This window comes from Myotis daubentonii, chromosome 7 (assembly GCF_963259705.1).
Source record: "Myotis daubentonii chromosome 7, mMyoDau2.1, whole genome shotgun sequence".
In the NCBI taxonomy this organism is placed as follows: Eukaryota; Metazoa; Chordata; class Mammalia; order Chiroptera; family Vespertilionidae; genus Myotis; species Myotis daubentonii.
Genome location: NC_081846.1, coordinates 21,810,084 through 21,834,261, shown reverse-complemented (window position 1 = coordinate 21,834,261; position 24,178 = coordinate 21,810,084). Strand labels below are relative to the sequence as shown.

At 54.7% G+C, this 24,178-nt stretch overlaps 1 protein-coding gene and 1 long non-coding RNA gene across 6 annotated transcripts in view; one reads left to right on the top strand and one right to left on the bottom strand.

Annotated features, from left to right (window-relative positions):
- Nucleotides 1-24,178, top strand: part of TNS1 (tensin 1) — a 231,643-nt gene that overhangs the window by 10,858 nt on the left and 196,607 nt on the right. The window contains exon 1 of one of the 5 annotated variants that reach the window (XM_059703095.1): nt 22,190-22,339. The exons of the other annotated variants lie outside the window; for them this stretch is intronic. Coding sequence (XP_059559078.1) covers nt 22,307-22,339 — 33 coding nt within the window. The 5' untranslated portion in view covers nt 22,190-22,306. Of the gene's footprint in view, nt 1-22,189; nt 22,340-24,178 lie in introns of those variants that run through there. 5 annotated transcript variants of the gene reach the window in all.
- On the bottom strand, nt 7,057-15,072 carry LOC132238218 (uncharacterized). The gene is made up of 4 exons (XR_009453753.1): nt 14,956-15,072; nt 11,890-11,939; nt 11,547-11,646; nt 7,057-7,319 (listed from the first exon to the last, which is right to left on the bottom strand). It is a non-coding gene; the product is annotated as an uncharacterized LOC132238218 (long non-coding RNA).

The window sequence follows — 24,178 nt, the reverse complement described above, 5'->3', positions numbered from 1 at the left end:
ATGGGGACAGAGGAGCTTAGAGCACCATAGCAGCAGAATAAGGGAGGACTTGTGGTGGAAAAGCGTGGACCCAGGGGTTGGGGTCATCTGGTCACAAATCTGGGCTAGCTTTGTGGGCCTCAGCTTCCTCATCTGGAAATGGGAACGAGAGCACCTACCTTGCAAGGTTAGTGAGGGGATTCAGTTGGCTAACATGTAAAGTTCCTAGCACATAGTAGGCCCCCAGGAAACACCAGTGTCCTTCCCCTGGAAGGGGCCTTTGAGGTCATTTGGTTAACCCCTTCACTTGCTGGCGTGGCCAGGGCTTTACCACTGAGTGCCTCTCAGAAAGCAGGGGTAGGAATGAGGGAGAACCCTGACTTGGCAGACAGGCCAGGGGTCACTTGGCAATAATGAGAATAAACTCCCTAAAAAGAGCCTCACACGCTGCTCACAACAGCCCTGATGTGAACTGATATGATGTGAGCAGGCATTGTCACCCTATTTCACAGATGGGAAGGTCGAGGCCAGGGAGGTGACTTGTTTGCAGTCTCACCACTTAGTGCAGAGTGGAGCGTGAGCCAGGTCTTAGGATTCCTTGATCACTTGACCTTTCAAGCTCAGTGCACTTGACCTTTCTCCTGCATTTTGCCTGTCCTCCTTCCACTGAGCAGGACAGTGCCCCCACTCCCAGCAATACCACTAAAGGAGGGGCTTCTCTTGTTATCAGAGGTCCCTTGGAAGCAAGAAGGCATTGCCTTGCTTGACTAGTCAGTCCTCTGGAGATTACCCTCCTCCACCCTGGCCTGTCCTTCAGCCCTGAAGGCACCCACCCATCTTCTAGCTAGACCCTAGGCAGTGTGGGGAATGGTGAGGGGTCCACTGTGGCAGCCACACTCTTTGGGGATGGGGTAGGGTTAGGCCTGTTGCCTCCTTGTTCAGGCTGGGCACAGTAGCCCAGCTACCTCTCTCTAAATGACCTCCAGCAGGTTGGCACCCTGACTGCCTACTCCAGGAAGCCAGCCTGGCTCTGCCTTTCTCCCTGCCCCCTGAGCACGAGTCCCATCCCCCACTGGCCTCTGTGGCTGTGAGAACAGCCCTCATCTTGCTTCCCAGACCACATTGGGCATTCCAGCTCTGGGGGTCTCCCTTCTCCCCCCTCCTTCCCCCATTTATCTCCTCCTCTGGGAGCCAGAGGCCCTTTGTGAAGGTCTTTGTGTGGAGTTGAGCTCCCAAGGCCAGGCAGGGGAACAAAGGGACACCCCTCGCCCTTCCCCATTGTCCCATCTCTTCCCAGGAGGCCGTGTGTGTGTGTGTGTGTGTGTGTGTGTGTGTGTGTGTGTGTGTGCGCGCGCGCCCACGCCAGGTCCCAACTTGGTATATTTGCTATGTAACTTGGGGGCAGGGAGGAATCTTGAAGGGACTCAGGGATGCAGAGCAGTCTTGGGGGCCCCACACCAAGGCTGAGAGGCCCTGAGGGAGAAAGGAGACCGGGTGCCTTTGAGGAGGGGAAATAAGGCCTGGGAGTGCATATGGGAGAAGGGCAAGTCATGGACCTCTGGCCCCAAAGTGGGTGCTGTCACCCCTCACCACCTCCACTTCTCTATTCTCTCCTTCCTTCCATCTCCCTATCTGTTTCCCTCTCTCCTCTCCCTCCTTTGACCCTTCCCTACTTTCCCAGTTTGCTTTCTTCATGCCCATTCCTTGTCCTCATCATGGCATCTGCCTTCCTTGGCATTGCCCCTTCCACTGAGGAGAGGCCCCATTACCCACTGCCAACCCAGTAATTGAGCCTTTTCTTGACTTCTGCTCTCAACTCAGCCCCCGTGGGCCCTGACTGTGTGCCCTGGGCCCCACTGTTCTTGCCCCTCCCTCTGTGTGGGGCCCCTCATCCCAGAGGCGCTATTTCCTAAGCCTCAGCCATGCTCCCCTTTACTTCGGCCAGCTCGATGACCCCACAGTCTAGAATAACACTGAGTGGCTGGCTGCCCACTGGGCCTGGCTAAAAATAGACTTGTGCGTGGTGTGCTTTCAGAACAGTCTGGGGCAGAGGCAGGGTCCAGCCCTCGGGCCCCTCATGGTCTGTTTGGGGGACATGTTCTGCAGGGGCCCTGGGGCCTCCCACCACCATGCTGCAGCCAGAGGCTTGGTTGGAGGGTCTGGGAGGGACTCTCTGATGCTGGTGGCTGACACATGGGCAGAGAGAGGTGTGCTGAGTGCCGGGATCAACCTGGGATTCCTAGCTGGTAAGAGTAGATAGTCTGTACTGGAATCCAAGTCCGCTCTCGGACTGGAAGCACTGACACTCCAGACTGAGATGGTTTGGTTGCATGCAGGTTAAGACAGAAGTTCTCTTCCCCAGCTCTGCACTTCCTCTGCGTTAGACCCTGAGCAATGACTCAACCTTTTTGAGCATCAGCTTTCCTACTTGTAAGGGGCTTTCTGTCTCTTGGAGCTACTGGGAGTCAGTGGCTGACAGGGCTCCAGGGCCCCATCCATAAGCTCACCAAGCTGGCAATCTTCGTCCCTTTTCCACCCAAACCCCTGGACCCTCTGTCTCTTTCTGGCCCCGTGGATCTGTCCCTGTGTCCGGGTCTCCGTTTCCTCTCTGGTCTCTGTATTGCTCCCATCGTGGACTCTGGGGCCCTAAGGGGAGGGGATGGAGAGCCTGGCCTCTGCCAGGGAGTGCAGAGGGCAAAGGGGCAGATGTGGGCTGGGTGCCTAGCGTGGGCCTCAGGCTGGGCTCAGTGTTAAAAATTCCCAAGAGCTTGTTTGTGTGTGTTCTCTGAATATTTTCTCTTTAATTGCCTCCTGGTCTTGTTTCAGGAGTGCACTTTCTTCTCTGAGCTCTCTGAGAAGATCAGTACTTGTTTATCTCAAAGTTTTCTTCTCCTTCCATTCCACCTGCTGTCTCCCATCGCTCTTTGCCTCTATTGCTTCTCTGCTAGGCTTTCCTAGATGCCGGTGTTGGCTTATATTTCAAGTGGACACGAAAGGGCGGATTGTTTGCCCTGAGGGTGGAAATGGACCCGGGAGGCCTGGCTTTAGAGCTGTTGCTCTGGGGAAACTGCTGTATTTTTGAGTCTCTCCTCTTGCGCCTGTCAGATCCCAGGGAAACTTCCACCCTCCTGCCTGGGGGCAGGCACTGACCTGGCTGCCTCATACTCAACAAATGCTCACTTACCCGCCTCTTTTCTATCAATACTCACTCCCTCAACTGCGCCCAATGGTCTGTATCGGGGCGTTGTTTACCCTCTCTGGAAAATAAATCTTTGCCTCCTGCTGGGCATCGGGACAGGATTTGGAAACATAACCACTTCTTTATTGCTCTACCGGATTTAGGTTCACATTCCCCTGCACCCCAAAGGCATCTGATCCTTTGGAAGAGTCTGTGTTGAAGAATCTGGCCGCTTCTTGGCTGTTCCTGCAGCCAGTTCAGCTTTCTCAGGCTTACGGTTCCCATTCAGACATCTGCTCTCCAGCTCCCAGAATTTTGACACTGTTGTCAGGGGTGATAATCAAAATATTTAACAAGAGCTCCTAGGGACTGAGCTGGGAGGCTGGAGAATTGCACCTTTCAGGTCCAGGGGAGGTGCTGAAGTGTTGGGAGGGTGGGTGCGAAGTAGCTACTGCCGCACTGGACCAGCAGTACTTCAGCAATGGTTGTGCCGTGCCAAACATCGCTCCTACCTTCAACAACAAAATCTTTACTGTTGTTTTAGTGGGGTTTCAAGAGGGAGCAAAAGTCAATGTGTGTGTTCAATGGGCTTGCATTACCCGCAGTGTCCACTTCGCTTCTTAGGGCTGAGGCCTCTCTCACCTGCAGAAGAGCAAGATGGGCAGCAGGAAGGCTGTGCCCGGTGAGGAGGGCGGAGGAGGCAGCCTTTCTGGTGCCCTCATGCAGGGGCTGCTCTATGCTTTTGATCCTAGAGCAGGGGTGGGCAACCTTTTTGTGAGTGCGTGCCAAAACCAGCAAAATCTCTGACTCAAAATCCTTCTGCGTGCCAACCCTGATTTTTTGAGAACATGTTACGCCTACTTGATATCTCTTAAGGTGTACGTATGTGAAGAACCTTGAAGAAATAATAAAAGTCATTCGAGTGACAAAAACACAGTATATGATGATGAAAAATACATTTATTTTTTAATATATGCATATACATTGATAGTCCGACAGAAAACTTTATGACTCCATTTGATGCTATCAGTGGGACTTTTGCTGCTGCATCACTGATGACAGAGATTTTACATCAGGTTTATATTTCGTGGCCTTCAGAGATATGCATGAGCTACTACTTTCATCTGTCAGGCTACTCCTGTTACGAAACTTGACAAAATTCATCACTGAGAACAAAGATTCACAAGCGTATGTGGATGAAACCAAAACACTGGTCGGATCTAGGAAGGCAGGGAGAGTTAAGGCAGAGGCATAGAAATTGCTCTTCCCCTCTCTCATCAATCCATGTCTATGGTATTTAAGATAAATTGTTATGTAAAATTATTTATTTATCTAAGATGCACCTACACTGAATTTATCTGAAAAATAAAAAAGTCGATATTAAGAAAAAAATTGTATATGGAAGATTATAAGAGAAGGTTTTGCGTGCCAGCAAAAGTTACTGGCGTGCCATGTTTGGCACGCGTGCCAGGGGTTTCCCACCCCTGTACTAGAGCAACTGTTTTAGCTATGGCTTGGGGCCATTGATGGGTTGGTGAGGTGTGAAGTAGGCTTGCAGACAGCAGGAAGTCAGACATTAGGAAGCACTTCCCAGCCAGCCAGGGCTGTGAGGCCAGAGAATAGAATGATCTGGGAGGCTGGGTGGTCTCCCTTCCAGAAAAACTTTAAGGCCTGGTGGGACGCTGGGTGACCTGGACAGAGGGCGCCTGCCTGCCCCATGATTGTTGATTAATTGATTTCCCTGTACCGCCTCCCTTCCTCTTTCATTAACAGAAAGCTGCTCTCCACGGGAGGCAGGTTCCCCTTCTGTGAGGCTAAGGGACAACCCCTTGCAGAAGAGGAACTTAGGGGTGTGAGAGGCAGAGATATGAGGAGCTCTGAGGACCTAGAAAGAGACCCAAAGGCGGGGAGAGGCCCCAGGAGGCAACACTCCCTGGGGCCCAAGGCTGCAGGGAGAGAGGCGTGTCCTCCAGGGAGATGGGAGACTTGAGGAGGAGGACTGGGGGTGGTTCATACCTCTAGGACAGCTCCCATTCTGACATCTTTTTATGGTATAGTCAAGCATGGCATAGAGAAGAATTTCCTGTCAACCCTCATTTGCATATTCTTTTGCATCCAATTTGCATGTCATTTGGGGTCCAAAATAGCCAGAAACTTCCTTTAGCACCAGCTTTCCTCTGTCTGAGGAGGCTCAGCTCTACCCCCTTCCATTCTTTCTTGCACTGGGCTGTGTCCTCCCAGACACTCGCCTTGTCCTTCAGGGCATGTATATCATGTATGCATGTGTATGCTGTATACAATTCCTCTTTTCTGGGCCCATTGCTTCCTTCCTTGGGCCCCTTAAACAAAATGTGCCACCCTTCTAACCAGTGCCCAGTCCTTTCTTACAAACTTTCTGGAACAGTAATGGTGTTCCATCAGCCTTTTTTTAAAAAACTCTTTTTTTTTTTATTGCTTAAAGTAATACAAAGGGTATTACATATGTGTCCATTCCCCCCCTCCCCCCGCCCTAGACAGTCCCCTAGCCTCCCCTATCCCCCAGTGTCTTATGTCCATTGGTTATGCTTATATGCATGCATACAAGTCCTTTGGTTGATCTCTCTTCTAACCAATTCCCAGTCCTTTCTTACAAACTTTCTGGAACAGTAATGGTGTTCCATCAGCCTTTTTTTTTTTTTTTAAATATATAATTTTTGATTTCAGTGAGGAAAGGAGAAGGAGAGAGAGATAGGAACATCAGTGATGAGAGAGAATCACTGATGGGCTGCCTCCTGCACGCCCCCTACTGGGGATTGAGCCTGTAACCTAGGCATGTGCCCTTGACAAGAATTGAACCTGGGACCCTTCAGACCGCAGGCCAATGTTCTATCCACTGAGAAAACCAGCTTGGGCTTTTTTTTTTTTTTTTTTTTTTTAAGAGGGCTCCATCCTGTCCTCCAAATTGCTTCACAGCTCCCCCCATCTCCACCCCATCCTCTGCCTGTGCACCCTTCGCTCTAGTCCCCGCCCCCTCTACCCCCCCCCCCCCCTTCCCCGGGCAGGAAGCTTAAGGAAGGGGACAGGCTGATGCTGGATAGAATCAGGTCTGGGTGAGGAAGAGGAGGGATTCCTGAGGGGTAAGGAGCAGGTGTCTGGACCGGAAGTGGTTCCCGACCCCTGGGATATAAGGTGACCACAGATGGTGGGAATAGGTTTTGGTTTTTATAAGAGAAACCATACAGAGGGTGCCGAGTTAAGTGAGCCTGGAGATTTGGGGACCAGGGGAGTAGGACAGCCTATTTTCCTGCTAGAGTGAGCAGGGGCTTCTAATACTGAGGTTCTTATGTTGAGTCATGGAAAGTTTAAATCTCAAACCTCATTTGGGGTTCAGAGGAGAATGGGGAACAGCAGGGAGGAAACGGGGCTTCTCTGGCAGTGTGGTGCCTCACTGGAAGTTCTGCCTGTTGTCTAACATGAAGATCTCCTGCTTCAGGCATGACTCATTTCCTCATGTTTGTCTTCAGTGTGGGGTGGGAGCTCAGTAGCTCACTGACATGCTTCCTCTTCTGTCTTCGCTGCTGGAGAAGCACCCTTCAAGTCCTCTCTTCTTGCGTTCCAGCCTCTTCTGGGCTTCTATCTCCTCCCCCCCCCCCCCCCGCCCCCACCTCTCCTCTGGCCTGTTTCCATCTCCTAACAATGCTATTTTGGCTTCATCCTGCTGGACTCCTGGCTCCTCTTCCTAGTGTCCATTCCCCGGATGTTGGGGTGAACTGTGTGTTCCAGACAGGGTGCTCTTGCTGAGGGTTTTGGCGGGCAGCATCTGTCTAGTGGCGGTGGGGCAGGCAGTGTGCAGCCACCAGACCCAGGGGGACAGGTGAATTTGCTTTTCAAGTCACCCTGGGGTGCCCCTCCTGGCCTGAGGTTCGGAGGTATTTGCCCAGCAGCTCCTGAGGGTGCCTTGATGAGTCAGGTCTGGTGCCAGGCGTTTTCACATTTAATTTAATCTGCGCAACTACCCCACAAGGTTAGGATCCTTGTCTCTATTTCACAGAAGAGGAAACAGGCTCAGAAATAATGTCTTCAGGGAACAGGGAAAATAATTTCTTCAAGGTCACTCAGTTGGAAAGGGTCAGGGCCAGGATTCGGACCCTGGTCTCTGCTGGCTTTGTTCCTGGCTTCTTCTCTGTGGGAGGGCACAAAGGAGGGGACATGTCGTGCATTTTATCCTGGGGTGCTCTCAGCTGCGCTGGGAGGGAAGAAAGGCAAACACAGAACTGATTCCCCAGATGGCACTGGGGCTCCCAGAGGGCTGGGAGCCTAGTCAGAGGTGTCACCTCTGGTCCCTGGATCAGACTCCTCACCCCTCATGGATTGTGATGGGGTTGGGCTGGGGCTGGGCTGCTCAAGGGGTCTGCATCAGGAACCTCCTATCCCTGGTCTGCCTTGGGCGGGGCCTGCCTTACTCTGACCCGAAGCTACCAGACAGTGAGAATAGAAAGTGCCAGAAGCCAGGCTCAGGTGTGTCTGGGACCCTTTGACGAGGGGGAACAAGGAGCTACAATGTATCATTTAGGTCAAAGGCATGAGCGGAGGTCTGCAGGCCCCAGGAGAGCCCCCAGCCTTGATTTGAGGGGCTGTGGAAATATTATGGACGTCTGACATAGGGTCCGACCAGGGCACACTGAAGTGCCAGCTCTCCTGGCTTCTGGGAGTGGTGAGAGATTCACTTCCCAGGGGACTTGAGGTCTCCCAGGAGCTTGTTCTAGGCCCCTGGACCAGCCCTGGCCTCCTGGTTGGGAATGAAGTTCCCCGAGAGCCTGGGTGCAGATCTGGCTCCTGACCACAGGGCTGCCACTGGGCCCCGGAGGGAGTCCCTGGGAGCCACAGGGCCCTGCCCGCTTCTGAAGCCTGGGTTGCAGCCACGTCTCCTTGTTTCCTGCCTCGGTTTCCCTGACTGGTTGGTGGCAACCTATGCTTTCTCTCTGTCACTCATTTTCCTCTCCCCGCCCCCTCACCGCTGCTGGCCTTCAGTGCCTTTTTCTGAGTGATTGGAAGAGCCCTCCTCATCCCTGGCTCCTTACCCCCCATCACCCATGGCCTTTCTGTTTTGTCCCTCTTCTCTCCTCTCACACCTGCTTTCTCTTACTTCCCAGTCTCTGGAGGGTCCTGGGCTGAGTGGGGAGCTGGAGAGTGCCGGGTCCCATTTCTTGAACTTGCTCCCATGTTCCTAGGGTGACTTGGCTGGAGAGGGGTGAGGGGTGCCAGTGAGTGTGATGGGGGAAGTTATCTGGCAGAGAATGGGGGGTAGGGGCACATCTGCTTATTTGTGTGTATCTGCCTCCACTCGCCTCTGTCTCCTGATGTCTCTAGCTATCTGCCAGTCCCTGTCACTATCTATGCCTTTCTGTGCCTTAGTTCCTAGGACTTGGGGGTGGGGGGGGGCGTTAATACAGCTCTCCTTCTGAGGTGCCCACACCCAGCTGCCCTCCCTATCCAGTTCAGGGGAAGACCAGTCAGTGGGCTGGTTTCCCAGGGAGGGGAGGGGCTGTGTGGAAATGGGTAGGGGCAGGGGATTGTGATTGCATTAGCTAGTTATGATGCAATTGGGCTTCCCAGACTTGGCCCTCCTCTGTCCCTTGTCCCCTGCCCTGCCCCCTCCTTTCTCCCTCTCCTCCTGCACTCTCCATTCATCTCACTCCCTCTCCCAGCTCCATCAGAATCAATTAGACAGTCCCTGCTTTAATCTCATTGCAGGAGCCTGGGCTCAGACCCAGCGGCCCAGCTCCTGGGTCTGCAGTCTCCATGCTGGGCCCTGCAATGAACACCCCAGAGGCAGGGGGTGACCAGGATGACATCAGGAACCTTGTTCTTATTTCTCCACCCCCAGATGCTCTGCCTGCCCTGGGAGGGAGTCCAGGCTAGGGCTCTCCAATGGATCAATAACCACCATCATTCCAGGTCTTTCCCCACCCCTCCCCCACCCACCGCTCATCCGCCAGCTGCTGGGTGGTGATGGAAGTCCTTTGGAAAGGGGCCCAGAGGACCCAGGATTTTCAGCTTGCAGATCAGAGAGGGGTGGGGGTGGGGATGGGATGAGGGTTTGGATAATGAGCTGCCAGTGTCTGAAGGCATTTATTGTACAGAGGAGAGGGACCAAGGTCTCCTACCCAGGAAAGGCAGGCTAAGAAGAAATGGTCTAGAATTTGAGAGGGGGGCTAGCGGTTCGGTATCAGGAGGAACTTCCTGCCTGTCAGGGGTCAGAGACCTGGGTTAGTGGTGGTGAAGGAGAACTTACGGAATCACCTCCTTGAGAGAAACATTTCCTGTCCTTCCTCTCCCCTCCTCTTCTTCTCTTCCTCCTCTGCTCCTCCCTCTATAAGGTTGTGGGGTGGGAAAGCAATGAACCAGGAATGGGGCTTTGATCCAGTTCTGGCACTGCTGCTTTCTAGCTATGTGACCCCTTTCTAGCCAGTCACTTTGCCTCAGCATCCTCATGTGTCAATCATGTGTGTGTTCTGGCGGGGAGCAGGGGAAGGTCCTGGGTCTTTTTCAAGTTTAACTGGGATCAGTATTGGATATTGAGGAGCTATTGCAGAACATGGAGATGGGGTCCCTCGTCAGGGGTGGGTCGAGTAGGGATGTATAAAAAATTCAAGGGCCTTGAAAATGACATTCCCTACTGTCCCCTAACACAGGGCTGTAGAGGGATCCAATGGATTTGGAAGCAGGATTGGCCTCCCTCCCTCCATTCATTCATTCATTCATTCATTCATCCACGCACTCAACGAGCCAATCTACCAAGTAACCCATGCAACTGTGAACAACTGACAAGGTCCTCTGGGAACTGGCATTCTGGTAGGGAAGGAGGTGAGAGAATCTATCAGGAAGAGATAGTGAAGTGCTATGAAGAAATGCACCTGCTGTTGTTACACAGAGTCTGGGGACCGGAAGACAAGGAAGGACTTTAGTGGGGTGGTCAGAGGATGTGGGAATTAGGAGCACATTGGCACATATCTGAGATGGGAGCCCAGCTCTGCAGGGACCCTATTCTGTTGCAAGGAGAGAAAACTCGGGGGCAGTATGACATGTGAGTTCTGGATTTTGTATATGGTTGGGCAGTTTAACCCCGAGTGAACTGATGAATTTCATCCCTCATGGATGTGCTGGGGTCCTGGGGAACCCAGCCTGGGAGCTGAGACCCAAGTGAGAGCCCCCTGGGGGCCACAGGTGGGATCGCTGTGGCTGGAGGTGGTGAAACTCTTCACTGCGGTTGTGAGAAAGTGCCCGGAGAGCAGGCAGGCCTCCGGAGCTGGCCCCATCTGATGGGGGAGAAAGGCTTGGAGTCCCTGGGGAGTGGCCTCTGTGCATCTCTCTTTGGGTGTGAAAATGAGACCGGAGCCTCCGATCAGATGCCCAAGCCATTCTCCCCTAACAGGAGCCTCCTTTGTCCCCCCTCAGACAAAACCAGCCGGGGGCACAGTGGCCCTGGGGGCCCAGGACAGAGGAAGCTCTGTGCCTACCCTGAGCCAGGTGGGCCCTCCTCCCGCGGCCTGTCCCCAGGGGGCTTGTGGCTCTGACCTGCTCTCTGTTTTCCCTGACACCTCCGCTGACTGCCTCTGGGAAGTTTCCTCTTCTTCTCCAGTTTCTCCAGGGAAAAGAGTGCCCTCAGGTCCTGACCCAGGGAAATCTTGGGGGGAAAGGCCCAGAGCAGCCCCCTCTCTGCTAGCATGGCCTCCATCCTACCTGGCTCTAGACCAGTGATGGTGAACCTTTTGAGCTCGGCGTGTCAGCATTTTGAAAAACCCTAACTTAACTCTGGTGCCGTGTCACATATAGAAATTTTTTGATATTTGCAACCATTGTAAAACAAAGACTTATATTTTTGATATTTATTTTATATATTTAAATGCCATTTAACAAAGAAAAATCAACCAAAAAAACGAGTTCATGTGTCATAGGTTCACCATCACTGCTCTAGACTCTGGTATCTCCTCCCTGGCCTGCACTCAGCATCTGAGTCCCCAGGCTACGTGAACAAGAGTGGGTGTGGAAAAGAAATTCTTCTTCCTTTAAGCCCTGGCCAGGCCCACAGCACAGCCTGCCTCCAGCCTGGACTCTAGCCAAGGAGAAGAGGCAAAGGAAGAAAGAGCTGGGCCCCAGGGGGCGGAGCAGAGCTGGGATACAGTCCTGGGGTCTGAGGGAGCCTGGGCAGGGCAGGGAGTTCCCAGAGAATCCTTTAACCCTCTGAAGATGGTGGCCACCTTTGTAAAAGCTCCACTGGGAGGGAGAGGTGAGGAGCTGGGGGCTATTATCAGGCACCCACATGGGGGCTGAAGAGCAGTTTGCGTCTGACATGAAGCCCATTTGATGGAGCAAGCCCTGCCCAGGTTCATCCTGATCCCTCACTTACTCCACGTTTTGACATCTAATACATGGTCCCCTGTGTCTGAGTATCCGAATCTGGTCCATTCCATGGAGCCTTGTATCTCTGTCCCTGGTGCTCAGGGGGCCTAGAAGGAGAGACGGGAGGGAGGAGAGAGTTCTCGAGCATCCTATCGGGTGCCAGATGCAGTTTCTGGTACCTTGAGCCCTCTGAGGGAGAAAGGGATTGAGAGGCAACCTTTTGGGATTGGACTCCTCCCCACCCCTACAAAACATACAAGTTTAAGTAAAAGAGGAAGCAAAGGGGGTCCTTGCTGAAACCTTCCAGGAGGTCCTGGGAATCCTCTAGTGATAAAAAAAGAACAGAGGACTTGTGATTTTCCCATGAGGCACCAAACTCCCAAGGATGTACTTCTGTGTCCTGTTAAGGTTGTGCACATGGAGGACAGGATTACATTGACCTTTAGGAGTTGAGACACCTGGTGTGAAGCTATGTGGGGTGTGGTGGGCCAGAGGCTGGGAGGGGAACCTGGGGAGAAGATCCAGGCAGTGACAGGCCTGACTTCATGTCCCCATCAGCTGCTGACTCTGCTTCCTCTCTGGAGTCACTGGTTCAGGACACCTCCTGCTGGGCATTGGATGGAAATGAAGGACTCTCTGCCCTTCTGAGCCCCTTTGACAGGATCTGCTTGTTGGAAGGGCTGGATTTAGCCACCTTTTCCTTCTCTTTCTTCCCACCCCCCTCTTTTCCTTCCTTCTATGTTTGATGAGGGCCTTTATGCCCTAAGTCAGTGGTTCTCAACCTAAGGGTTGCAACCCCTTTGGGGGTCGAACAACCCTTTTACAGGGGTTGCCTAAGACCATCGGAAAACACATATATAATTATGTAGTATTTTTGTGATGAATCACTATGCTTTCATTATGTTCAATTAGTAACAATGAAAATACATCCTGCATATCAGATATTTACATTACAATTCATAACAGTAGCAAAATTATAGTTATGAAGTAGCAACGAAAATAATTTTATGGTTGGGGGTCACCACAACATGAGGAACTGTATTAAAGGGTTGCGGCATTAGGAAGGTTGAGAACCACTGCCCTAAATGCTGAGAAGACTTTAATAATTCTCTTAAGAACGTCATCTTGTCCTGCTCTCTAGTCTAGGCAGGGCCACACTTCCACCGATCTATCTGAAGAACTTCTTCTATTTAAAAAAGTCAACAAGTGATTCCTTTCCATTAAACTTCATTCCACTTGCTATGGATTAAAACCCATTTTCTGAGTCTCACATCATAATCCATTTCCTCTCGTGCCTGGGTGGGGAGACTGTAGAGATGGTAGCCCCCTTCAAAAACAAAAAACAAAAACCGGAAGAAGGCCACCTCTTCAGGCCTGGAACCGACTTCAGCAGCACCAGGTACTTTGCTGGAGATCATGGGCCTGAACAAGGCAGGGCCTGCTAGGGATGGGCTCACTTTGGTGATCCACAAACCACAATTTAAGTAATAAGAGTAATAAGGGTCTAGATTCTAGACCAGCCGTGGGCAAACTATGGCCCGTGGGCCGGATCCGGCCCGTTTGAAATGAATAAAACTAAAAAAAAAAAAAAGACCGTACCCTTTTATGTAATGATGTTTACTTTGAATTTATATTAGTTCACACAAACACTCCATCCATGCTTTTGTTCCGGCCCTCCGGTCCAGTTTAAGAACCCATGGTGGCCCTCGAGTCAAAAAGTTTGCCCACCCCTGTTCTAGACTCTACCCCACTTACCTGATGCCTCCTCCCCCCCTCACCAGTTTTCATACAGAGCCTTCGTGTGTCTAGCTATACACTGGCAGGGTCCTCTTCCTTTACCCTCTCTGTGTTTCTGCCCAATATCTCCAAAGCGCTGTGCCCACTGCCCTGTCTTGGGGTGGGGGGCTGAGTGGACTAGGGTAAAGCGGACTTGGGTCAGGGTCAGCTGGCTGAGAAACCTCAGCTCCTCAGGAAGGAGCCCCTGGTTACAGCCCCACGAGGCTGTCTTTGTGTCTCCATCCTCCCTGAGGAAGGGGTCAGGGAGACAACATTTCCAGGAAAAACGGCCCTGAGATGGTGCCCAGGGAGGCCCAGGCCCAGGAGTGCAGACCATAGGGGTGGGAGTGTGGGGGAGGGGACCCGGCTGGTGCTCCAGTGGCCTGTTGCTGCAGAAGAGGCCCTGGCAGCTCCCCCACCCCTCCTTTCCTCTCTGGGCTTGGCTGGCTGGCTGCCCTCCCAGTTTCTCTGCAGCAACAGAACCAGGGACAAAGCTCATGGCTGCCTCTCCACCTCTCCGTGGTATGTCTGTGGGTCTCCTGCCTCTCTCTCTCTCTGTCTTTGTCTCTCTCTGTGTCTATTTCTTTCTCCCTCCAGTCAGAGCCCAGCACCTCTTTCCCACCTCTGTCTTCTTCCCTCTCCTTAGTTCCAGGGTGACAAAACGGTCACCCCAAACAATATTCCCAAGGGGCCTCTGTTCACATCATCTGAGCACAGCAGAGGCAGAGAAGGATGGTGGACGCAGGCAGCACAGAAAGTGAACAGGGCAGTGAAGCCCATGCCCCTTAGCAGGAGACTGTCCAGCTCTCATTCATCTGAGCTGGTCCAGCCTCTGAGGCAGGGTCCCTTCCAACCTGTGGGGTGTTTGGGATCTCAGAGCTCCCTCTCTCCTGGAGTTGGCTGGAGAGAGATCCAGGCAGAGGAGTGGGGTGTGGGCAGGGTCAGAGGTTGGCAGCAAGTTGGGACAGCTGGCCCAGTGGTGTTCAGCGTCCCCATGTGTACCCCTGGGTCCATGGATATTTTGGCTTCGGTGGTGGAAGCCAGTGGCTTCCATTTCAGTTAATCACATTATGCTCTGGGGAGCAATATGGGAATTGGAGGGCGGTCTGGAGGGAATCCACTCACGCACACACGCACGCTCGCTGCAGCGGGAGCACAATGCTGCCGCCGCTGCCCCGGCTCGCGCCGCCGCTGCGCCTTCCCCGCAGGTGGACGCCTGGCGCCGCCCCCGCCCCGTCCCGACCAGCTTCTGCGCCGCTCCCTGCGCTTCCGAAGTTCCAGGGGTGCCTGTGCCCGCCCCGCAGCCCCCCTGGGAAGCAGGCAGGCCGGAGGCCATCACGCTCACGCGGAGGGGAGGAGAGAGGGAGCAGCGGAGGAAGTCCCGGAGGGTGGAAGCGCCTCCCGCAGGGGTTTCCGGGGAGATGGAGGCGCGTCGGGGTCGCACCGCCCGGCCCCCACCTCGCTCCTCCTCCTCCGGGTAGAGGGGTCCAGACACTGGGGCTGCTCCTGCCGGGCCGAGGATCCGGGACGCCCCGGGGCAGGGCTCTTGTCTACCTCCTCGCCCACCCCCCTCGCACCCCCAAATCCGCTCGCGCAGCAGCCAGTCCTCTTCCCCTGACCCTCGCGCCCCAGGCACCCACCCTCGTCAACATGACTCGACTGAGCTGGTGCTTCTCCTGCGTGATCGGATGGGGCAAGTATTTCTTCTCCTGCCTCCTGCCCCTGCGCTTCTGCTTCTGCCTCCGCAGCCAGGTAAGCTCTTTCCGCCTCACCTAGCACCTGCCCCACCCACCCCAACGGGCATTCTCCTCCCTCCGCCTCCTGGGCCTCCATTGATCATCCTCCCACCTCCTGCGGAGAGCCCCTCTTGACGGTTGTTAGCCTGCCTGTCAACAGAGTTTGGGGACTCCGAGAGCTCCCACCGCCGCACGGATCCACAAGGGGGAGTGGCCGCCTTTCCCCAGCGCACGGCCCTCCCTCTCCAGGGTTTGAAGTCTGAAGGGTGGTACAGGGTCTGTGGGAGGGTGATGGAGATTTGGGGACAGGGGTGTTGGGGGCCTTAAGCATCCTTCCCATTTCTATGAAAGGGAGGGTGAGTTCCTGGGTCTCCACTGAGGACCCAGCATGAAAGCTGGGCACCAACAGAGTGAGATGGAAACGGGGCTGAAGGGCTGTGGGTGTGAGGAGGGATTCCCATCTATTCAGGAGCATAGAGGGACCCGGGAACTGGACGGGAAGAAGATGGGGACTGGGGCACCAGGTTGGGGCAGTAGCTGGGGTAGTGGGTGAGGAGGGGTCTGGTGGGACCTGCAGTGCCGGGTGGGGTGTCCTGGTTGACCACTTTTCTCCCTGGGATCCTCGCAGAGGAGATCATAGAGATAGTGCCTTCCTGGTGCATGCATGTGTGTGTGGGGGGCGGGGAGGGGGGAGGGGGCAGAGGTGGGGGCATAGCTGGCTCAAAGAGTAAGGAACTGGAAAAAATGGCACATAACTTCAAATTCTCCCCTGAGGGGCAGAGAGAACCCCAAGAGCATGACCTTGAGCTCCAGGAGGCCTTCGGTGAGGGACTGGGGTCCTGTAATGGGGCCTGGCCTTTTGATCCCGTCCTCTCCTTTAGGGACCCAGAGGGGCCTTGTCCTGGGAGAGGGGGCTAAACACACCTCTCTAGTTAAGAGCCAGCTGCAGCGCGAGTCTGCGGTCTGCCCGGCTCTACCATTTCCTAGCTGTGGACCTTGGCAAGCTACTGCATCTGCCTGTACCCTAGTTTTCTCTGGTATAGAATGGGTTGTTATGAGGATTAGATGCATTTAAAGCATTTACCAAAGTGCCTACTCCATGGTAGGTGTTCAATAGAATCGAGGATATCTTTATTATGATGATGTCTTTTCAATGCGGATCACCTCCTGTAGACCTCAGGCAGGCCTGATCTGGGGTAATGGGGAGGGAAGGATTTCTCCCAGTACCCATTTCTCCCATCATCTGGATGGGAAGCATCCTTCCACCCCATGAGAAACTTCCCCTGGGTCTCAGTTTCCCCCTTTGCCACTCCGCAGTGGGGAAAGGTGCCAGCTCCCACAGTGTGCTTTGAAATCTTCTAGCACAATGCATCATCCCCCAGGATTGGCTGGGAGGCAGGCGCTGCAGCTGTGGGCTGCAGGGATGGAGCCCCATCCACATTCCAGTGGGCTCTGAGTTCAGATGCTGCGCTCTCCGGGTTTTCAGATTTGAGAAAAGGCAGCGGGAAATGGCCACGCAGGACCAGGTCAGTGGTACCCCAGGCCGCTTAGCAATCTGTTCCCCCCTCATTTGCAGAGGTAGAGGACGACCTAACCTTCTGGGCCAGGATTTGAGCTGCGGGCTGGCGGTGAGGGCCTGGATTAGAAGCTGCAGCGGCCTTCCGCCTGCCTTTGAGGACCCGAGTCAGGCAGGAAATTAGAGCTGGGGTAGAGATCAAGATCACTGAATCTGACTCTGGGAAGGATTTTATTAAAAATTGTTGGAATTAGACCCAGACACTCCCCTGACCCAGGATGCTGCATCCTCTGTGCAGGACACTCCCCCCTCCTCCCCCCCCCCTCCACACACACAGGCCCACCAGTGGTGGGAGGAAGGGGAACGGGATGTGAATGATATTCCTTCCTGTGTCAACTGGGGGAACTGAGGCTCAGACAGGGCCTGGTTGGAACCTCGCCTTACCTGCTAGGGAACATCCAGACTGAGGAACAATGACCTCAGTTTTGCCCCAGTAATGGGCATGGGGGCCAGGGGCAGGACCTCCTCTACCCATAGGGTGCCTTGGTGGGCTTTCGGGCGAGTGCCCTTGCTTTGGTCTGATGCTTCTCATGCCAGGCTTGATGAGAGGAGCATGGACGGGACTTCAGTCTCCACTCACATCCTGGCTGTACTCTTGTGCAGTGAGCGTCCTGTGCAGCGGTACATGAGGCTCTGCTGGGCTCTGAGTATCCAGAGCTTGGAGGCTGAGTGTGTATGGGGAGCAGATGAAGTAACCTGGCTTACCTGTGGGCAGCAGGTGCCAGACCCTGTCCTCACTCAATCCTGGGCCCCAGGTCTTGTCAGGACTACGGTTTTTCTCTTCTTGTTGGCTTTTCTAGAGTCACTGGAGAGGCAGTTGGTTTCATCTTGATCCATGTGGCAGCACTGTCCTTTGTGTCCACCCCCCACTCCGGAATCACCCCCTGATCCAAGCCAGACCTGGGCCTGAGTAGCTGATTTCTTTCTGAGGCTGCAGCACCAGCCCTTGGATGAGGAATGGGGAGCTGGCTAACACATTACTACAACACGGGACCTTAACTCCTAGGCCCTGGGTGACTGTGTTGCTACAGGAGCAATAGGAAATTCTTGGTCCCTGCAAAATGTGGAGCCAGATGCCCTGGACTCCATTCTCACACCTATTAGCTGTGTGACTCTGAGCAAGTTGCTGTACCTCTCTGCGCCTCAGTTGCTGCATTTGTGAATTGGGGACCGGTAGGAGGCTTACGTGCAGTACCACATTAAATGCCTGGCTAGCTGCCCCCCCACCCCCCGCCACAACCCCCCACTCCCTCCCAGGGCAGAGGGCAGAGTGGCAGAGTCTGAGGGGACAAAAGCGTGTAGATACAGTTGCCGAGTGCTTTGGTGTCAGATTCCTGTGTCCCGTGCTTTTGATATCTGCAGTTGGACATTGGAGAGGAACCCCAGTGCCAGCTCTGCACCCCCTTATTTGATGGGAGGCCCCTGGGGCTGGCTGGGAGGAAGGCTTTGGTGCATGCAGCCCAGTGTGGAAGGCAGTGGGCTGCAGGGTTGGCAGGAGAAAGCTGAGGGCATGACAGTGACTGGACAGCAGGTGCTTAGGAAAAACATCTAGAGTCACTAGGGAGCCAGTTGGTCTCATCCTGACCCCTGCGGCAGCCCTGTCCTTGTTGGACCTCTGTGTGTTCCCTCCTACCCTCATCCTCCGCCCCAAGCTAGACCTGGCCTGGGCAGCTGGACGCTTCCTGGGAATTCCTGCCCACCCCTCTCTCCACTGCAGCGTTGTCATCTGTGAGACAAAGGGGCTGGATTAGGTGAGTGGTGCCCCAAAGGCAACCCCCTCCCCCGCCCCGCGGCAGACGTGTTTAATTTGGCAGGCAGAATGGTTTAAAAAAAGAAAACGCCAACATTTAAAAATTTGCATTTTTCTCTCATATTTTATAGAAAAGATTTCATATGATGATATAGATTTGAGGCTTCTCTTGATAGATCAAAAGATCTGACGGGGTGGGCTTCTGTAGCTGATGGCACGGTGGCTCTCCCTGAGGAGTGTGCATCCCCTTTAGCTGGGCCTGCCCTCTCTAGGTCCCTAAAGACCCCTTGCCTGCTCCTCTCATGTAACTTCTTTCGGGCCCCGGAAGGCTCTGAACTTCACTAGTTACCCTGACCATGACCACTATCTGAGCCTGAGGTCTTTCTATCTCTGATGTTCTGTGACACTCAGATTCTGTGACCAGTGGTGACAGAGGAAAGGCTCGATGCCACAATAAGAGATGGCTAGACAACAGGAAGAACTTTTTGATGGACAAGTGTCAAATGGTAGGCAGAAGGAATAGGAGGGAGCTGGGCCTTGGCCTTGGATAGTTGTGGCATCACAGATGGTGGAGCTGGAAGGGACCTTAGTGACCAGCAACTTGGTCATTTTGTAGGTGAGGAAACTGAGGCCAGGAGGGAGAAGTGCCAGGCTAAGGCTTACAAGGCCGTCACCTTCATTCCTGCCCTCAGTCACCCTTCCCGCTGCCTCAGCGCAGCCAGCCTCTGGGCCCAGGGCCAGCCCCAGAGCCTGCAGTCCTGACTGTTTCTTCAGCTGGCTGCTGACCCAGGGGCTGGAGGGCAGTGGGTGGTGAGCGGGGAGGGCTCTGTGTGCAGAGGGGAGAGTGGAATTATACACAAACCTGCTGCAGAAATGGCCAGGGCAGTGGGTGGTGTGGCACAGGGTAATGGTGGGTTCTGAGGCCTTAGGGATTTCAGCCCAGAAAACCCAGCCAGCCCACCAGCAGGTACCTGATGTCTGCTGCATGTGAAGTCCAGGCAGGGGTGTGTACCCCAGGATGAGCGATACTTAGGCCTCTGGAGAGTTTGCAGCTTGAGAGAGCTCGGAGTAGGGGTGGTGGTGGGAGATGGTGCTGAAGATGAGTGGGTGTTGCAGGCCTGTGCAAAGGTGTGCAGGCTAAGTAGGCCCAAGAGCCTTTGAAGGGGGCCAGAGGGGAAGAGAAGAAAGGTTTGGGGAGGGGATGGTAGATGGTCAGAGTAGAAAAATTCCTTAGGACCCATTGATTGATAGATTGATTCATTCCTTTTTCAATGACGTATGTCAACCTGCTGTATGGCAGGCTCTGCGGATGCAAAACATGGGACATGTCCTTGCCCAAGACACTTTCTCTGTGTGTGGGCGGGGGAGGGGACCCCAGACTGTGAAGGATAAATAATAGATAACAAGCTTGAAACAGGGCCATTATATATGGTTAGAGACACCTCAGGTGGCAGAGTTGAACATTCAGCAGGGAAGATGGTAGTTTGGTAGCAGGAGCGACTTCCAACAATGATTGGCTAAGATACAGGAGAGAACTCCATAGTCTTGGAAAAGAGGGGTGGAGGCATTCTGGGGTCAGGATTCCTTCAAGGGGACCCCTAACCCAGGGTCTTGCACTCCCCCATTCTCACTTCCAGTTGAGAGGACTGGGGAGGGAGCTGGCCTGGGGACCGCAGGGCCCCCTTGGGCTGTGTGGGAGGCCAGACAAGTTGGTGTTACTGTGATTTGGTCTTTGCTCTCATTTTCTAGCATTTCTGGGAAGCTGCAAGGTGATTTCTCGGAACTCCCAAGACAGCTGCAGGGAGGAGGCTGGCAGGGCTGGGGATGGTGGCTTAGGGGTGGGCTCAGCGCTCTCAGAGAGGCCACTAGAGGCCGCTCCTCCCTGCTTGCCCTCTGCTCTAGCCAGCAGAGAGGGAGAGTTTGTGAGAGTGTCTCTGTGTGGACATCCCCAGAGGTGGCTGTGGGGCCAGTTACACTGGTCCATTTCAGTGTTGGCTAAACTGCCAGCTGAGCCCCAGCAGGCTTAGGAGGGGGTCTCAAGGGGCACTGCGATTCTGGCAAGGGAAGCGGGGCAGAACCATTGGCAGCTCCATACCTCTACAGGAAGACTTGGAGAGATGTGAGAAGGGACCCTGATCCGGCGCCCTATCTCCTTTATCAGATCAAAGACTCTTAACTCGGGCCAGGAAGGACCAGATGAGAGACTTGCTTCAGTGTCTCCCGACTTCTCAGCATCACCAGGCAATAGAGTGCCAGTCCCTCGAGCAGGGCACCACCTGCATGACCACATCACAGCCTTTTCCCAGACCAAGTGTGAATGCTTCCCTCTCATTCTCGGGGATTCCATCTCATCCCAGGTAGAATTCTTGGCTGGACTGTGGGCTGGTAGCCAGCACATCTGGCTGGGCAGGTCCACCTGAGGAGAGAGGCCGGCTGTAGAGACTGAACCCTGGGGTTGCATTGTGTGTGGTGCTGACAGACAGGGACAGAGCCTGCTCCTGGGTGAGTGGGGGAGAGAGGCAGGGGATATGTAACTGTTGTACGTGTGGCCTGGGGCACGTACAGCACTCTCCTGTGTCTGCATAGGAGCACAAACAAGAGTGCTTTCTTGCCAACTTACTCAATCCAAGAAAATGGTCTCAGAGTGCCTACTCTGGGTGTGGCCCTGTCTTTGGCCTTTTGTGTGTTTATGTGAGTTGGACCGTGTGTCCTGGTGTGTGTGTCTACAGAAGGGGGTGGGGCTGAGCCTTCTTGTCCTCCCCTGGAAAGCTCCAAAAAGCAGAACTGGTGATTCACCAGCTCCACCCACCCTCTCTTGGTCCAGCCAGGCCAGAACGCCGGCAGGAAAGTTTTTTGAGATGTGTATATGTGGATCGAGACACTAAGGGCTGGGGCAGATTTTGTTGACTTTTGCTGCAGAGCTCCCTGAGAAGACATTTGGATCCTGTGCCCCTTTTCTTCCCACCCTCTAGACCCCAACCATTGTCCCTGGGCTAAGGGAAGGGTACAAGGGAGGGGAGGGCTGGTGGGTGATGCATGGGACACTGGGGAGAAGCAGGCAGTGGAGTGGTGGGAGGTGAAAACTGGGCTCTGGGAGGGGGAAGAGGGAGGTGGAGGAGGAAGTGGGGAAATGCAAACCAAATGTTGGCCCAGGGTACAGTCAAGAAAAACAGACTCTCGCGGGAGCCTGGAGCGGGGCTCCCTTTAGGAAGGGCAGGAAGGGCTGGGACAGATGTTTGGAGAAAAGAAAGAAGGAAAAAAAGAAGTAGGGAAAAAAAAATTGGAATGAAATGCACAGCCTGGGGGCGGGGCCATTCTCCGGCAGCCTCAGGCTCGGTGTCTCTTGTGTTAAGACCTGTAGCTGAGTGTGTGCAAATGAGTGTGTGTTTCAAAGGCAGGCCTGCGTGTGTCCTTTGAGATGGGACAGTGCCAAGGAACCCCGGGTGTGCAGACTGTGCTGTCCTATGTCTGTCTGTCCATTCATCAGTGGTTGGGGTGGAGGGCTCTGCAGTGAGGAGAGCAGACTCCAGCCCTGCCAGCAGCAGATCAGAAGGCAGGAGAAGCTTCCGTGGCTCACAGGACTTGTGTGTCTGAGGGTGGGGGTGCGGGTCGGGGGTGGTGGCTGTTTCTAGTAGTTTTCCCTTTGCTCTATCTCCTTCACACCCCCTGCAAAACAAGGCTTTTGCCTCCCACCGCCACCAGTGGAGCCTAGAGGAGGGAGGAGACAGGAGGCTGGGACAAGGGGGTGGAGTGGGGGGAGGAGGAGGGAGGGGGAGCTGGAGGCAGGCAGGGCCAGAGGCCCACAGATGCTGGCTACGCGGAGCAGCAGCCTGGGACTTAGAGCTTTCTTCTGCCTGTTCGAGGGTCTGTGAGCTCAAGAGTGTCGTTTGCAGGCCCCGGACGTGGCCCGAGTCCAGGGCCCCCCGAAGATGACGTGGATCTGTCTGTCCTGCATGCTCTGGGTAGGTCTGGCTGCTTTAGCTGGGGTGTTGACCCCCACCCCCTTATCCTTCGCCTGAGAGCCCATTGTGTGTGTGGGGGGGAGTGTTGGTGTAGGGGGGTGGTGGGGCCTCTCTGCCCCTATGGGCAGAAGGACAGACATACTCGAGCAGTCCCTCAGCCTTTGTCCTTCCCCATCAACAGGCCCAGGCTCTGGTTCTACAGCTCAGTACACCCCCACCCCACTGCTCTCACCCCCAGTTGAGACAGGAGCTATAAGAAGAAGGAAGCCACCAGGAAGTGTGTTTCTTTTTGGAGCCTCTCCTGCCCCTCCTGCTACCCCTTTAGTTGCTCAGCCTGAGTTTGAGGAGGGGCACTGGTAGGAGCCTGGGGAATAGGGAGATACTGACTTTGACAATGAAAAAAAGCCATGCTGGGGAGAGTTCTGCCTGATTCCATCACTTTTATCCCTTCTAGACCCAATTTCAGCTTCTACCTGTTGCCATCCCTTCTTCCATAGCCCCTAACCATCCCCCCCAGACCCCCCCCCCCCCCCCCCGAGGCAGCCATGGCGTTCTCTTCCTCTCTCCTTGTTCCTAGGTTCAGGAAGGCATGTGTTGGGGCGAGGATGCTGAGCGGTGGGCAGGCAGTGTCTGGGGCCACATGGTGAGGGTTAAAAGTCTTGAGGCCAGTTAGGGGCAGAGTGGGTTTGGGAGGGTTTACTGCTGCAGGAGGGGTGGGGGCAGGGGCTGGAGACCCCTTAGAGGGGCTCCGGGGCTGTCTTGGCGAAGGCATGCACAGGGGTCAGGAGGGCGAGGAAGTCATCCCTGGCCGAGGTTAATGTTCGTTTCTGAGGGAGGGATGGCTGGCTTGGGGGAGGGGCTTCAGGCCAGGAATCCAGATGTGGCCTTTCCTGCCCCATTCCCTGTTCCCACCAGTCCTCAGCAGGGCCCTCTGTGGGCCAGGCGAGCTCAGGCTGAGGACAGTGTGGGCGAAGGGACTTGGGCAACCAGGTGTACTTGGGCAGAGAAGGGAAGGCGGGGAGGGGCTCGTGAAGGGGTCTGGATGGAGTTGGGGCTCAGGTATGGGGAGGGGTCTGACTAGTAGCTTGAAGGTGCCTGGAGCCTGGAGTGTCCTGCACAGAGGATGCAGCAGTGCTTTGCTGGGCTGGTGTTGACATCTGTAAAAGGGATCTTCGACCAAGTTCCCTCTCCAGGCCCACCAGGCTCCCTTCCATGAGGTGGTCTGTGAGGGAGCCCTGTGTGTGGAGGGTCGCCGTTCCACTTCCTGGGGTGATGTGCTACTGTGGATGGAGGAAAGGCCATGGGAGCAGCGCTTCGCCCTTGTGAGCCTCAGTGTTGCCATGGGCGAAATGAAGACAAGGGGAGGAAGTTGCTGAGAGGCAGGCATGAGTGCTCTACTGATGCTACGCACCGCCCCCCCCCCCCCCCCCCCGCCCCAAGAGCTGGGAGCGGTGCGGGGAACCCAGGGCGGTGTGGATGCTGCCACTGGGCTTCCCTAAGCCCCTCCACTTGCTACTTTTCCTACCCTCTCTCCTAGTGCCATCCCAGCCTCTGTCCCTCCCCAGCTCGGTGGCGCAGCCTAGTGGGCACTTTTCTTACAGGAATGAGAAGAGGCTGGGGGTAGTGGGCTGGCAGAGGGGTTGTGCCTGGATGCCCCATGTCAGGGAGAGCCAGAGTTGGGGGGGGGGGTCTGGACTGGACAGATCCGGGCACAGTCCTGGCCATGTCAAGGTTCTTGTCCTCTCCTCCAGTTGCCCAAGGCAGTGTACCAGCCACCTCCCTCCCTCCCGGGTGGGCCTCAGTGGGTATATATTTGTGGCAGGCCGTATATAGATGGCA